This window comes from Carassius auratus, chromosome 13 (assembly GCF_003368295.1).
Source record: "Carassius auratus strain Wakin chromosome 13, ASM336829v1, whole genome shotgun sequence".
Classification (NCBI taxonomy): Eukaryota; Metazoa; Chordata; class Actinopteri; order Cypriniformes; family Cyprinidae; genus Carassius; species Carassius auratus.
In genome coordinates, this window is record NC_039255.1 from 2,102,591 (window position 1) to 2,117,217 (window position 14,627).

The 14,627-nt window shown below is 36.7% G+C and overlaps 3 protein-coding genes across 5 annotated transcripts in view; 2 read left to right on the plus strand and 1 right to left on the minus strand.

Annotated features, from left to right (window-relative positions):
- Positions 1-2,678: 2,678 nt before the first annotated feature.
- On the plus strand, positions 2,679-4,945 carry LOC113113141 (transmembrane protein 254-like). The gene is made up of 4 exons (XM_026279320.1): positions 2,679-2,915; positions 4,224-4,327; positions 4,400-4,459; positions 4,573-4,945. Exons 1-4 carry the CDS (start codon positions 2,829-2,831, stop codon positions 4,694-4,696), a joined length of 375 nt encoding a protein of 124 aa, XP_026135105.1. The 5' UTR covers positions 2,679-2,828; the 3' UTR covers positions 4,697-4,945.
- Positions 4,946-6,222: 1,277 nt separating this feature from the next.
- LOC113112318 (homeobox protein Nkx-6.2-like) lies at positions 6,223-9,736 on the plus strand. The gene is made up of 3 exons (XM_026277770.1): positions 6,223-8,198; positions 8,282-8,454; positions 8,827-9,736. The coding sequence occupies exons 1-3, from the start codon at positions 7,787-7,789 to the stop codon at positions 9,082-9,084; spliced, it is 843 nt and encodes a 280-aa protein (XP_026133555.1). The 5' UTR covers positions 6,223-7,786; the 3' UTR covers positions 9,085-9,736.
- Positions 9,737-9,913: 177 nt separating this feature from the next.
- Positions 9,914-14,627, minus strand: part of LOC113112317 (type I inositol 1,4,5-trisphosphate 5-phosphatase-like) — an 88,808-nt gene continuing 84,094 nt past the window's right edge. The window contains exons 13-16 of one of the 3 annotated variants that reach the window (XM_026277768.1): positions 14,372-14,483; positions 12,791-12,859; positions 11,341-11,425; positions 11,114-11,236 (exon numbers count right to left, since the gene is read on the minus strand). In XM_026277768.1, the coding sequence (XP_026133553.1) occupies positions 11,345-11,425; positions 12,791-12,859; positions 14,372-14,483 (262 nt within the window). In that variant the 3' untranslated portion in view covers positions 11,114-11,236; positions 11,341-11,344. Of the gene's footprint in view, positions 11,237-11,340; positions 11,426-12,790; positions 12,860-14,371; positions 14,484-14,627 lie in introns of all 3 variants that reach the window. The other 2 variants (XM_026277769.1, XM_026277767.1) reach the window with 2 other exon arrangements.

Here is a 14,627-nt window from a genome sequence, read left to right on the forward strand (position 1 = left end):
ATTTTATAACAAAACTTTTTTCCTAACGCTAAACGGAGTAGTTTTGCAAAGATCATTAAAGCTCCAAATTGAGTTCAAATTCAAAATGCTCCTATCCGCACAAAGGAGACGCAGGAGGCCTGAGGGAAGCTTAGTCTTTCTTCTCTACTCTTTACTGTACGTACTGCATATAATATGTACATTTAGGTGCTTTGAAGGAAAGGAAGTGACTCTGCCCTTAAAAGTGTCCAGGCCTTTCCTCTGTCAGGCTGATCAACGATCTGCTCACTAGATGAACACCAGCTCTGAATCTTCTTCTGCAAACTCTATTGTGTACATATCTTATTCAATATTGCTGGAGAACATTTGATTCAATTAAGATGGAGCACAAGATTTATTTACATTGTAGTATACACAAGGGTTTACTGAAGCTCAGGGGTCTGAAGGGAATATGAACAGTAAATCTTTTGAATCCACGTGAAGTGAAGGTCTCTCAGAGTTAAACGCTCTCTATGGAAAGCAGTTATCAGCTCTGATGGGTTCCCATCTGATCTATGGGAATGTACAATTATTACAACGTACTGTATATGGATGGTCCACAAATCTGAGTAGAGGAAATGTTTACATATTCTCTCTAAATTCAAAAATGGCTTCTGTTATGGGAAAATTCAACAATTTCGACATGGATCCACACTGACATCCCAATATCTTTAGAACTGAACCACATATGCCCTTAAAAATGAAGATACCGCAAGGAAAGTTTGTTGAGAACCAGAATCTAAAATCATATTGAGATATCTTTAATAACTCTTGAGTTACAGTCATGCAAACTTTGGAAAATTATACAAATTTGTGAAATTCAACAATCTGGACGTGGAGCTGCATTAAGATACCAATATCTCTGGGACTTACCCAGACACTTAAAAAAGACTTTAAAGTCAGGCTGAGATATCTTTAATACTCTTTGAGTTACATGTGTGCAAACTTTCGGAAAAGATGTCTTAAGTTACAGGCATGCAAACCTTTTTTTTTTTTAAGAGCTTTTTTACCCATTGATCTGTTTTGAAATCCAAATATCTCCAGAAATGAACAATATAGGGCCTTATAAGTTAAGATATCAAAAGAAAAGTTTGTTAAGAATGAATATTTATACGGATATTAAGATACCATTAATACTTCTTGAGTTGCAGGCATGCAAAAATTGTAAAAAAAACTTATTGAGACCATATTGAGATCCTAGTATCTCTTGAATTCAACCATTATTTGGGAGAGAGAAAATAAAAGTTTGTTAACAATCAAAATCTAAAATTATATCAAGATATATTTAATACTTCTTGAGTTGAAAAAAAAGTTGTTGTTTTTTTCCCCCAATTTTTGAATTGGCAAGTAATGCAACAAAGATTGATAAACTCAACAGATTTTACTAAAACACCTAGAAATCACTGTGTACAAATAAAATAATGCTGCTGCCATCTTTCAGAAATCATTTTTACCCATAGCTCTGAATAATTTTGACCCTCCTTTACAAAACAGTGGATCGCTCAGTAAATATTCATCCATCACATTTAATATTTTGACTTTCACTTATGTTTGTGTTTCTTCAGAAAAATATTTTTTTTTAATTAAAATTGGGTTGATTTGATATCAACACCCTTTAAGATGTTGAAGAAAAACTCTAAAAGAGCCATATAAACACTAATAACCTCGAGAGAAGAGGTGTAAACACCAATGCAATGTATTTTCACCTGACGGTGATTCCTGCTCTGATCAATAGTCTGTGTTTGGACTCCAGTGACATCATCAGCTCATGTTTTCAGTGTTCTAAACAGAAACCAATAACAAGGCCTCCATCACGACCCTCTCCAGGGGTTTCGCTGTAAAATTTCCGGTGTCTGAGGCCTGGGATCTCTTTATATCTTAGTGCATTGGTTTTACAGAGCTTCTCGATGTCAGAGGCTATTCCCGCAGAGCAAAGAGTTCACTACAGTAAATTATTAAGATGAGCCCTGCATCAGAAGCCAGTGTTATTGCAGCTGCTGGTAAATCCATGCACTTCAACCACACAGATCTGTAATTATCTCTCAACAGAAGCATGACGTCTTCATTAAAACGCTGTTGTTAAATAGCGCTGCGGCTCTTGGGTGTCTTTCAGACTAGAAGAATAAAGCTCTTGCACAGTTTGACAACACAAGACATGTCTGGAATAGCCATAAAATGATTAATCAGATCAATTTCAGCCAGTAACGAGGTCCACCAACAGCTTCGTATATATAATTGATTTGGGTTTTTCAGGTCAATATTTTTATTTTTTATCCTGGTTCTTAAAAGACATAAAGAGATAAAATGAGAAAGATCTTTAATTGGCCTGTTTTGTTGATTTAATGCTTGTTTTGTGTTATTTTAAAACAAATAATGTTTGCTAAAGCCTCGCTCTTTCACTAAGTTTGCAAATTATTATTATGATTTTTATAGCAGACAGCTTTCAGTGAGTTTTATGATCATCTGTAGACACTCGGCAGTCTTCTTCAAGTTTTAAGTCTTGATGTTGTTTGTGTAAAACGACTAAAATGTAATTGTGTACAAATCAGGAAATGCGCTATTAAAGTTAACGAGATTAAAAAAAAAAAACTCATAAGCATCAATTATTTTATTTATTTTTTAGCTTCGTGACTTTTATTTTGTGTGGCTGTCTTCATTTCCGGTCTGAGGCTCTGAGCGGTCTCCATGGCGACTGAACTGGCGGGCTGACCGTTGAGCGTCTGAGAGGAGACTAGTGCAGTTCAAGATAGTTTAATTAGTTAGTTAGTGTAAGTTAGTTAGTTGAGTGATTAGGTGAGCGATCTCTGATCATGGCCAAAGGTGACAGCTGCTCATATTTCAGGAGAACCAGCTCGTTCTGGATGCTGGTCGTGTCCATTTATATTATTCTTCACACGGTGAGCTGAAACTCTGAAGCACCTGAGGAGAGCTTTAGAAGAACTCCGTCAACCTTACATAATAATGTTTGATATGACTGTCAGAAAAGCCATTTGACTTCTGTTTGATTATTGTTATTATTATTACTAAATATGCTCATAAACATGTGTATGACTCTAACGCATTAAAGAAGTGCTTTCAAACTAAAGTTAGTTACATCAAACAAACTCAACACGGATCTTCAGACTGTTATTTAGTTTCCTTTATTTACACACACACACACACACACAACATATATATCAGAATAATGGGTTTCATAAAAATTAAGATTATAAATCCCGCGCACTACAACTCCAAACTCCAACGGACAAAATTCAAATGTAAACATGCTGAAGCCCATTAGACTCAATTATGGGCCGTTTCGCGCGCTCAAGTTCGTAATTTCAAATGTAGCCGCACTGAAAGCGCGCGCTCTTTAGTGATTGGAAATCCAGTTCTTTTCTGTGAGCCGGTTCTTCTGGACAGTTCTTTTCAGTGAACCGTAACGTAATGACGATGATTCTATTATCCAGGGAGATGGAAATGTGTATGTAACTACTTTTGGGGAAAATTTTGTCTATTTGTACGTGCTTCTTTATTAGTCCGTTTTTCTTTGGGGTTTAAGGATGTGTTATTTGGCTTTTATAACTCTGACAAAAATCTAAAAGACAAGTATTTTCTTGGAAATCTGTTTATGTAATTCTGTCAAACCTCTTTTTATAATTTTTTTTTGCAATTACCCTTTTTATAATGAAAACAAAAGGGACTCGAGGCATTTGTATCTCTCTTGAATTTATTTAAAATTATATGTTACTACCCCTGGCTCAATTAAATGTATTAAAATGTATTATTTTTTATTACTTTTATATTATTTTGTTTTACTTTTGTCGATTTATTTTACTTGCTTTTACTGTACTTGCTCTTTGTCTGCTGTTTATAATTATATTATTGTTGTTTTGTTATGTTTGTTCAATGAAAAAAAAAATGATGGGAAGTTGTGTTCAAAGAGATTCTAGTGTCATAATTCCTGAATGATTCAGCAGTTCGAATGAATCGATTGAATTTATGATTCAGTGATTAAATCAGTGACTCGCCGCCAAAATTGACACTTTAGACTGGTTTTGTGGTCCAGGGTCACATAATAGTTAAAGTAATATCCTTTACTTTGTTGTCAGCATCATGAAGTGTGTTAAATATTACCTTTTACATGGTACAACATCATAAAGCCTCACAAACCTCCAGATGAACCACTAATGCTTTCTGAAAAACATGTTTTCATTGGTTTCCAGTGGACTGCGTTTTGGCCTCAGGACGTCCCGTATGGCCTTCTGGGTCCTCTCGGCGCTCTGACCAAGTATTTCGTGGACTACCATCATCCTGCACTGTATTATGGGTAAGTGAGTGAGTGCTGTTATTCATATGTAGAGCTCAGAGCTGATGTTGGTTTCGGTCGTCTGTGTTTCAGCTGGTTTCTGATGTTTGCCATCCATGTGTGTGAGGTTCTGTTTGCGCTGAAGGTGTGCAGGTGAGACCCTTCCCTTCTCTTCCACACGGGGGCAGTGCAGACCATCTGTGTTCAGACTGACTGCATTAATGTGGACCTACAGTATCACAGTTATTTCTTTACTACATCTGCAGTGATAAAGGCATCGACAGCTCGTCCGCACGCTTGCTGTGGATCGCTCAGACGTTTCTGTTTGGTCTGACGTCTCTGTGTCTTCTGATCAAATACAAGCCGGACGGCCGACCCAAACGCCAGTGACCCACACCAGAGCTCGTTTCCCAGCAGCACACTGATCTTTATACTCCGGTTATGTTTGAAATGTTCATCTAAAGCACTTGTTCCATGCTAGTTTGAACACTGTGCAGCTAAATATTCAGTGAGCATGCTATAGAAGCTCTAATGGTTCTTTATGGTTTTATTTGAAACAGTTTTGATTAAGCTGTAACAGTTGACCGCGTCTCTGGTCATTTAAAAGAAATGTAAATAAACGCACAGTTTTGACATGTTTGTTTTTTGTCGTCTGTCATTCGATGTACAGTAAGACAAAAACTTACAGAGGAAGTTATTTTATAGACAACAAATTAATTTTTTCATCAAATGTGACGTGAATGTATTTTCTTTGAAATACAGTATATATGAAGGCCAAAATTAATATAAACATAGATTGATATATTTGTAATATTTTCTCAAAAATATGCAAAAACAAACAATATAAGGGTAAATAACCTATTTACGTAAATATATTTTAAAACATTTTAGAATATATATATATATATATATATGTGTGTGTGTGTGTGTGTGTGTGTTTTAATTAATAGAGTTTATAGGAGAACTGATCCTGTTTAATCCACATTTTATATAAGAGCACTTGAGATTTTATTCTAAAATATAAATGCATAGCAAATAAAGTTTAGACATTTAAAATTAAGGAAAGCAACATATATAATGCTTTATTTAGATTTTAGAGGAATAATGTGTATTTTGTGTATTTAAGATGGATTTCATGTCACGACTGTGTGAGTGTTTCTGCCGTAGAGATGCAGTTGAACAACAAAAATAAAAGTTAAATAAAGTTATATTAAAATGTTTAGAAATGTAATCTGTAGTTAGTTATATTAAAAAACATTGTTTATTCTCTCTCAAGTGAGCATAAAAAGAAAAGCTTGACCACTGTTCTTCTTAAAACAGCTTAAACCTCAAAATAAAACAGCTGTGGCTCAATTCATTTGCTCAGAATACATCATTTCGATTCGTACACTTTATCTCTTTATACTATTTCCTTGGCTGGGACAAAATTAGAAAACAAAACGAAGGGCTATAAAGATCTAGAGACTATCGAGAAGTCTCACTAGCTGTTGCATTGACAGAAATATAGAGCTGATGTGAAGAACCAGAGATAAAGTGAAAGAGAAAGTCCCGACAGATGCAGACTTCTTTCATGTAAGATATAAGAATCATTTAAAGGAGCATAATCAGATTATAGGTAATACCTTTTTTAGGTGCAGTTCTCGATCTGACCGCCAGGTGCCGCTGTTTCCCTGTAAATGAATGCAGGGGTGTCGCAGTAAATCAACGAGGGCTTTACAACATTACCAAAACATACTGTCCAAAAACAACAATAATAAAACACCGCGATAGTATCTTATTATCTTTAGTTAATGTTTCAATGCAGACTACAGACTATAAGCTACAGGAAGGAAAATACTCAAATGTGCAAATACAACAGTACCAGAACCTGTTATTATTACTATTATTCACTTAATGAGTCAAAGCATTTTAATAAAAATACACAAGTAAGATTTAGATTAGGGTTTATTTTTCAAAATCATCTGATACTGATATTACAGTTTATGCAGTAAAATATAATGAATATATATTAGATCATGTTGGTTTCACCCGCATCCTAAAGCAAAGGACAAGCAAAGACTCATAACTCGATAAAAATACAGCAGTGTCTACAAAACCTGAACTATATAATGCAATATAACCAAGCCTTTGAATCTGAATGGAAAGCATGAGAAAAATAAAATATAAATAATAGTAATAATAAATTAATTAATCATAATAACAATAAACTGCAGTGATTTAATGCGCATGAACAGTGACTGGTGAAGCCTGGTTGTGATTTATATTACAGTCCAGCAATTATTATAGAACTCAGTCAAATAAAATTACTAGAAAAATAAGCAGTTTCTGAGATTCTTTGACATGCAATAAATTCGTTTACTAAATGCAAAAGATAGTAGCTATATAATAACAAAAAAACAAACAATCCATAATTAACCCTTTTGTTTGTTAACGAAGTAGTCGTATAAATAAATAATTGATATTCATATTTCAAACAGCGCATTTCTCCTCGTTCTGAAGCCTTTTCTATTCCAGCAGCACGATCATATTTCACTCGTGTCCATAAACATGAGATCTGTGTCTTAGTTTCAAGTTTACAATCAGGTGCAAAATAATTACATATAATGTCTCGAGACAGGAGAAATGTCTCAAGAGTTTAATACGGAAGACTGAATTAAACATGCGTTTAATCATATACAGTAATACATTGCAGTATTATTATTATTATGCCAGTAATTTCAGTGTTTTGTTTATTTATTTATTTTTTATTAAATGCAAAAAAGCGACGTTTTCAATAATAGGCTACTAATACTAATTCTAATAAAGTAGCCTAATTATTTAGGTTGTAATAGAGAATAGGCTATAAAGCATACTGCGCGTGGCCTATAAATAATTGTCTTCGAATACGTTTTATTTATTAAGGTTTTACTCGCAGGGAAAGTTTTAATAACTTAATCGAACGATGGAAACGCGTTCTTAAAATACAAACAAACACACAAAAAAAGTTTTCAATATTTGCCCTAAACCCGAGGGGAATAAAAGCGAGTTCAGTGAGAGGTGAGCATATGGTTATTATTAGTTATTACTGTACTTGCTCATAAAGTGAACGCGTCTATTGTGTCAAATGTAGAAGCGATGATTTCTACAGTGCGTCATTGACGGAGAGCGGCGTTGTCACATGCAAATCCGACGCCTCGCGTCCTCCAATCAGAGCGCGGCGTCACTTAGCGTCTTCCAATGGGAGACGTGCGCTCGCGCGGTTATCTGCTAGTCTTCTCCGCTGGAGTCACTGACCGGGGAACTGCGCTTCAGATGCGGGAGATCGCTGCACTCAAAGCGGGCGTGAGTTCTGCCGACGACCGGCATCCGGATTCTGCCTCGGGACGCTCGCTCGTGAAATTCTTGTGCATGGGAAACTTTAGCAGACTTTGACTTCCAGTTCCAGTGGATGTGTTGACAAGTTGTGTGCGCTGTTGTAGTTTTTACAGTTCACTCGCACCGATGTTAGCGGTCGGGCAGATGGATGGTAACCGGCAGAGTGCGTTCGTTCTGGGCAGCACTCCTCTGGCTGCGCTGCACAACATGACCGAGATGAAGACCTCTTTATTCCCGTACGCCCTGCAGAACCCCGCGGGCTTCAAGGCTCATTCTTTCAGCAACCTGAACTCTCAGATCGCGCTGGGAACGCCGCATGGAATAAGCGATATTTTGGGGAGACCCATCACCTCCGCGGGACAGCTGCTGTCGGGCTTCCCCCGGATCAACGGACTGACTTCAGCGGGGATGTACTTCAGCCCTGCGGCCGTGTCTCGGTACCCCAAGCCGCTGACGGAGCTGCCCGGGAGGGCGCCTATATTCTGGCCGGGAATGATGCAGGCTTCGCACTGGAGAGACCCGCGTGTTTCCGGTCCGGGTGAGCTCTCACTGCCGGGTTCTGACGCTTTTAAACTCTCGTTCTGCGTTTATCTCTGGCTGACCTTGTCTTGTTTTCTCCAGCACAGGCAAATATGATGCTGGATAAAGATGGAAAGAAGAAGCACTCCAGACCAACTTTTTCCGGACAGCAGATCTTCGCCCTGGAGAAAACCTTCGAGCAGACCAAGTATCTGGCCGGTCCCGAGCGCGCTCGCCTCGCGTATTCTCTGGGAATGACCGAGAGCCAAGTCAAGGTAAACACAGACGGGTTTAGTAATAAAACCTTTTTCTTTTCTTTTCTTTTCTTTTCTTTTTTAATGCAAACAGCGTGAGCCCACGTTAAGCTCATTATATCTTCGAAACCCACTGTCGGTTGAATGTGACATTAAAAAGCAAAACTGTTGGAGCATTAATTTATAACCCCGAAAGTTACATGATTAATATTTGTAAAAAAAAAAAAAAAATAATAATAATAATAAAAAAAAAACACTGACACTGAGTACATGAATTAGAATGATCAACATGAGTTCATGCATCCTTCGCTTCGTTTAACTGATTGCACTTCAGTTGCATGCAACTATTGCATTTCTATTAAATAATAATAATTTAATTTTTTTCCGTCTCAGGTTTGGTTTCAGAACAGAAGAACCAAATGGCGCAAGAGACACGCGGCAGAGATGGCCACAGCGAAGAAGAAGCACGACTCCGAGACAGAGAAGATGAAGGAGAGCTCCGAGAACGAGGAGGAGGATGATGATGATGAATATAACAAACCTCTGGACCCCAACTCCGACGAGGAGAAAATCACGAGACTGTTGAAGAAGCACAAGACGAGTAACGTGTCCCTCATCAGCCCCTGCAGCAACAGCTCGGACACTTTGTGATGACACCGAGCTAAAGACTCTTCATCATCATCATCATCATCATCATCATCATCATCTGCTTCAGAGGCAGGATCAAGCAGGGTATAAACACTGTACAGTTAGAAGTGGACGTCAGATGTGGATATATATATATATATATTTTTACTGAGTAAATTATGTTATTAAAGCATCTCGAAGACAACTCCTCATCAAGATCATTTTGTCTTCGATCTTAAAAGTTCTCCTTCTTTATTTTGGAAACAGGTGTATAATAAAGAAGGGCTGTAAATGATGTGAATAGAATTTGTTTTAATAATGTCTCGTTATGATTGCTTCCGTGAGGACGGGAGGAAGAAAACTTTCTATTATCAATAAATTATTTAACAAGCCACTGTTTTTAACATGTCCTGGTGCTTTTTTATTGAATGTTTTGTAATGCATATATTTCGAGATCTGCTAGTTAATGCATATTATTGTATAGGCATCCGTGCATTAATATTTCTGTAATAATCATAATAAAAATCGAGCATTGCGGTCATTTAAAGACGAGTGCGCGTTTAAAGAGAGAAAACTGATTTAGTGTTTCTAATGCGGTTTTATGTTCGAGAGCACGTGCTGATGAAGATAATCAGAAAAAAAAAAAATGTAAACATGCATTCATAGATTCCTTTATATTTGTATTTCTAGGAGCAGTTTTTAAACCAATGCATTTTTTTTTTTTTTTTGCAGATTTATTTTTTAATAGTAATGAGAGTAAACTGTGATTTCGATGTAACTGAGAGCTACTAACTTTTCTGTTTCGAAGAAATGTTTCCAAAAGCGTGTATAGAAATATTCTTACATGCAAAAGTTTCCTGTCAATGATGTGTATTTCAAATATATTCAGCAATGACAAAAGATATATTCAGTTACATAATGATTTTTATAAATAGCTTGATCAAATGAACACACAATATCATAAATATAGCTGATTTTTTTTTTTTCAGGGACCACCAAAAGCATGTTTAGTGAATCTGATGTGTTTGACTGATGACACAGAGGCACTGCTTCACTCATTCACTCGTTCTGTGAGTTCTAATGGGTTTATTGCTTTCTGAGGTCTTGTCATCCACGAGGTCTAATCGCGATCTGCTTCAACACAAGAGTGACTCCTATCTCTGAGCTGCTGGAAAACACTTAACAAGCAACAGATTCAGAGATGAAGAATCAGTAACGGATCGTGGAGTGTAGTGTAGACTCCTGTCCTTGATCTGAGTGTTTCGCATCTCAATAGTTGGCACACAATAATATAATAACAAGAAATCATATGAAAGAACAAAGGAGGAAAGGATACAGCTATTTAAGATACCCAGGCCTATAAAACATCACATTCAACCATAACATTATTAGAAATAAGTTAGAATAAGAACAGCACTGTAAGAACCGAGCAAAAACTATCTTATATACTTGCATGATTTATGGCACTTCTTAAAAAAAACAAAAAACGAAAAATGAATTGGCTAACTGTATATAAATCATGGCATGTTCTTCTCATGATGATGCAGATTTAGTCGTTTCTTTATAACGATCCGAAGCAGCCGTTCGTATCAATATGTCAGCTTATAATAATTTTGGTACGCATTATAAATCATCTCTTTAAAAAGTACGGTATATAAAAGAGTCGGCGGTTGTCTGCAGCACGACAAATCAAGAGAGAAAGGAAATCATCTAAAGGCTTGAACAGAATCTATTCTAGAAATAAACCGAACCGCAGAGAAATACAACAACTGGCTTTCATTGCACTTTTAAAATATCTTACACACTGAATATGAGACGCATCTAAAATCCACAGGGAGTGTTTCTGATAGAGTCTGAGAAACAAGACTGACAGACGTCAGAAGATCATCTGATTTAGTGGAGATGCAGCGTGTGTGTGTGTGTGTGTGTGTGTGTCCATGATCTCGACTCGTGAAGCATTCATGAACTCAGTGTGTGGTTTCTATAGACATGACTGCATGCACCGGACAAATGTGACTGGTCAGTCCTGCTGAAAAGTCTTTACAGGGTCCTCTGTGTGTGTGTGTGTGTGTGTGTGTGTGTGTGTGTGTGTGTGTGTGTCCATCCACCCGTGTCGGAGCTTCTCACAGGGACGCTTTTCATGAAATCTTCTCCACCCTTTGGCACCATTTTCCTGCTTCACACACACACACACACACACACATGATGAGAATCAGACATGGCTTCTTCACATGATCATAAAGTCGTAATAATAATAAATAAGAGTTAAAGAACATGTACCAGATCACTGCAGGACACAACACGTGTGTTTGTTAGCGTGAAGTTTAGCTGCTGCTGTGTTCAACCGAAAGAACAAGAAGACCGGCTGAAGAGAACACACACACACACACACACAGAGACTTCATCAGGAACACACTCCAGCTCTCTCACACACACACACACACACACAAACACACACACACACACAGAGACTTCATCAGGAACACACTCCAGCTCTCTCTCTCTCACACACACACACACACACACACACACACACACAAACACACACACACACACAGAGACTTCATCAGGAACACACTCCAGCTCTCTCTCACACACACACACACACACACACACAGACTTCATCAGGAACACACTCCAGCTCTCACACGCACACACACACACACGCACGCACACACACAAACATACACACACTCCAGCTCTCTCTCACACACACACACAAACACACACATGCACACACACATACACACACACAAACACACACTCGCACGCACGCACACACAAACACACACACACTCCAGCTCTCTCTCACACACACACACAAACACACACATGCACACACACAAACACACACTTGCACGCACGCACACACAAACACACACACACTCCAGCTCTCTCTCACACACACACACAAACACACACATGCACACACACATACACACACACAAACACACACTCGCACGCACGCACACACACAAACACACACACACTCCAGCTCTCACTCACACACACACACAAACACACACATGCACACACAGACACTCACACACACACACACAAACACACACACATACACACACACACACACACACGCTTTTCTCACTATGAGGATCTAAATCTAAAAACAAAGGTTTAGGATCTAGATTTAAGAATAAAAGAAAACCGTTTTTAACTGAAAATATCATCTGTTCCCAAAATACTGCTTTTTATTCTTTATATTTCAGCTTTAACCACTTGATATAAAAACTCCTAAAATATAATAATCATAATAAAACATACTAAATGAATCAGTTTTAAAAAGCTATTTTTATAAATACCCAGGACTATTTAGAATATCATATTCAGAAGTAATTCAGAATAAAAGCAGTTTTGTAATATTGAGACTCTCTAGTAAGTGTTTTAGTTTTAGTTTTTTTAAGAAAGCGTTTAAAAGCGTCTCCTTCACACTGTGAGGATCTTCAGCATTCATCTAACAGCAGAGGAGTTTGCATACTGAATCCTGATTGGTGGTCTTCCTGGAATGCATTTGCATACTGCTCTGTGATTGGTCAGGAGTGTCTCATATCTCTCAACTTATAAAGAAACTAACGCTCACTGGAGCTGGCTTGCTTTGTACATTTTTTATTATTGAGGATTAATTTTCCTGAATGTTTGATGTGAAGGATTCAAACTGACACACACACACACACACACACACACACACAGAGGTTGGTTAGTTAGTTAGCTGTACCTTGTGGTCCCCCATACACACGCTGGCTCCGATGGTGTCATAAGTTATTGATTTCTCCTCGTTCTCCGTCTGAGAAACACAAACACACACAAATGTGATTACACACACACACGGAGCACATGCATGACGCTCAGAGACAGTAAATCAGAACTCAGGAGCTTTTTCATATCTGAAGTACAGAGAAAGCATTAATCATATTTATCGGAGTAGAAGGTAACGCTCTGAATGGAGCGAGACTAACACAGATTGTGTTTTCTGAGCTGAACGAAACGCTCTCGAACGAGGAGAACAACACTTTCAGATCCTGCATATCTGTGAATAGAAATGTCTAAAGATCGCTTCGTAGCTGTGAGGATGAAACGTTTATACATTTATGCTTATGTTGTCAATTTATTCTGAAGTTTTGATCTCATTTATACTCCCTATTTTTTTTTATTTTTAGTTAAATTGAAAATATATTATTTGTTGTGATAATGCTGTAAGTCTAAGGAATATATCTTCAGTTTCTTTGTGTTTGGTCATCTTTTAATTTTTATCCATGAACAGAAATATTTATAATTATTTCTTTACATGTTCTTTGACTGAGGCAGACTCAAGCCTCAAATCTAATCTAAATCTTTAATTAGTTATAAAGAATATGAAAAAATTCTTTGATGATTATATTGATGAAGTTTAGTCTGCTTGTAAATGTTTTACATTTTATTTTATTTCACTTTCATTAATCACTACTTTTACTTATTAATTTGTTTTTATTTATTAAAAATGTTAATTAATTAATTCATACGTCCATCCATCCATTACTACTTTTACTTTTTAAAATTATATTTATTTAAAACTTTATATATAAATTGTTTTATTTATTTTAATTTTTGTTTTATCCATTCAATCATTACTACTTTAATTTTTTATTATATTTATTAAAAACTTTTTTATATTTTTTATTTTAATTGTTTTTTATTCATTCATTCATTCATTCATTCCCACTTTTAGTTTTTAAATTATATTTATTGAAACCTGTATTTATTTACTTTTTTTTTTAAATAAAGTTTCCTCTGCTTGTCAGTATCTTCCACCCCCTTAATTATGTATTTATTTATTATTTTAATGTTTTTAAAATTCCATTTTTATTTTTTGGTTAATTTACTACTCCTTTTATTTTGTATTTTAAAATAGTTTATTATTTATTTATCATATAAAAAATTAATTTTTTCATGTTTCATTTTTTGGTTTTATAACTCATTACTACTTTTTCTTTCATTCATTTTTTTTTTAATTCCCCTGATCTGAAGTTGCACTGATGTTATTTCCCCCTCTCTCTGGTTCGCTCGTGAAACATCAAGACGAAGGTTTTCTAGCGTCATGCGCTTTACATAGTTTCCTAATGTTCACTTATAATACCAGGAAGATTTTGACATCTTAACATCAGTCTGGCACGGTTTAAATGTTGCATTTAAGGGGCGTGTCTCGTTTAACCCCACTGCTGTGATTGGCTAATATATATCTGCATATGAAATAAGCATAACTTCTGAGGAACTGTGAGATTGTGATGGCACTAATGTGGTTTATAGCATCATATCTCACCTTGAGGAGCAGCTCTCTGGCCGAGGAGGACATGAGGATGCGGTCACACCAGGCTGGACATCGAGTGTTCATGTACTGCTTTCCCTGACTGGAGTCTTCACTGTACGGATAACTGCACAAACACACACCGTATTCACTCATTTCTCTATAATCACTACATCATGAACGTATTTTCATCAGGCTTTGAAAACAACAGCAGCTCTGGTTTCTGCTTCTGAGGGTCAGTGCACAGATTCAGACGCGCTCCGAGGGAGCA

Bases quoted from the DNA above. Each gene is read 5' to 3' on its own strand.
- LOC113113141 (XM_026279320.1), top strand. From the start codon at position 2,829: ATGGCCAAAGGTGACAGCTGCTCATATTTCAGGAGAACCAGCTCGTTC. The intron at 2,916-4,223 runs GTGAGCTGAAAC...ATTGGTTTCCAG, and splicing joins TTTATATTATTCTTCACACG to TGGACTGCGTTTTGGCCTCA. The intron at 4,460-4,572 runs GTGAGACCCTTC...CTACATCTGCAG, and splicing joins TTTGCGCTGAAGGTGTGCAG to TGATAAAGGCATCGACAGCT.
- LOC113112318 (XM_026277770.1), top strand. From the start codon at position 7,787: ATGTTAGCGGTCGGGCAGATGGATGGTAACCGGCAGAGTGCGTTCGTT. The intron at 8,199-8,281 runs GTGAGCTCTCAC...TGTTTTCTCCAG, and splicing joins CCCGCGTGTTTCCGGTCCGG to CACAGGCAAATATGATGCTG. The intron at 8,455-8,826 runs GTAAACACAGAC...TTTCCGTCTCAG, and splicing joins TGACCGAGAGCCAAGTCAAG to GTTTGGTTTCAGAACAGAAG.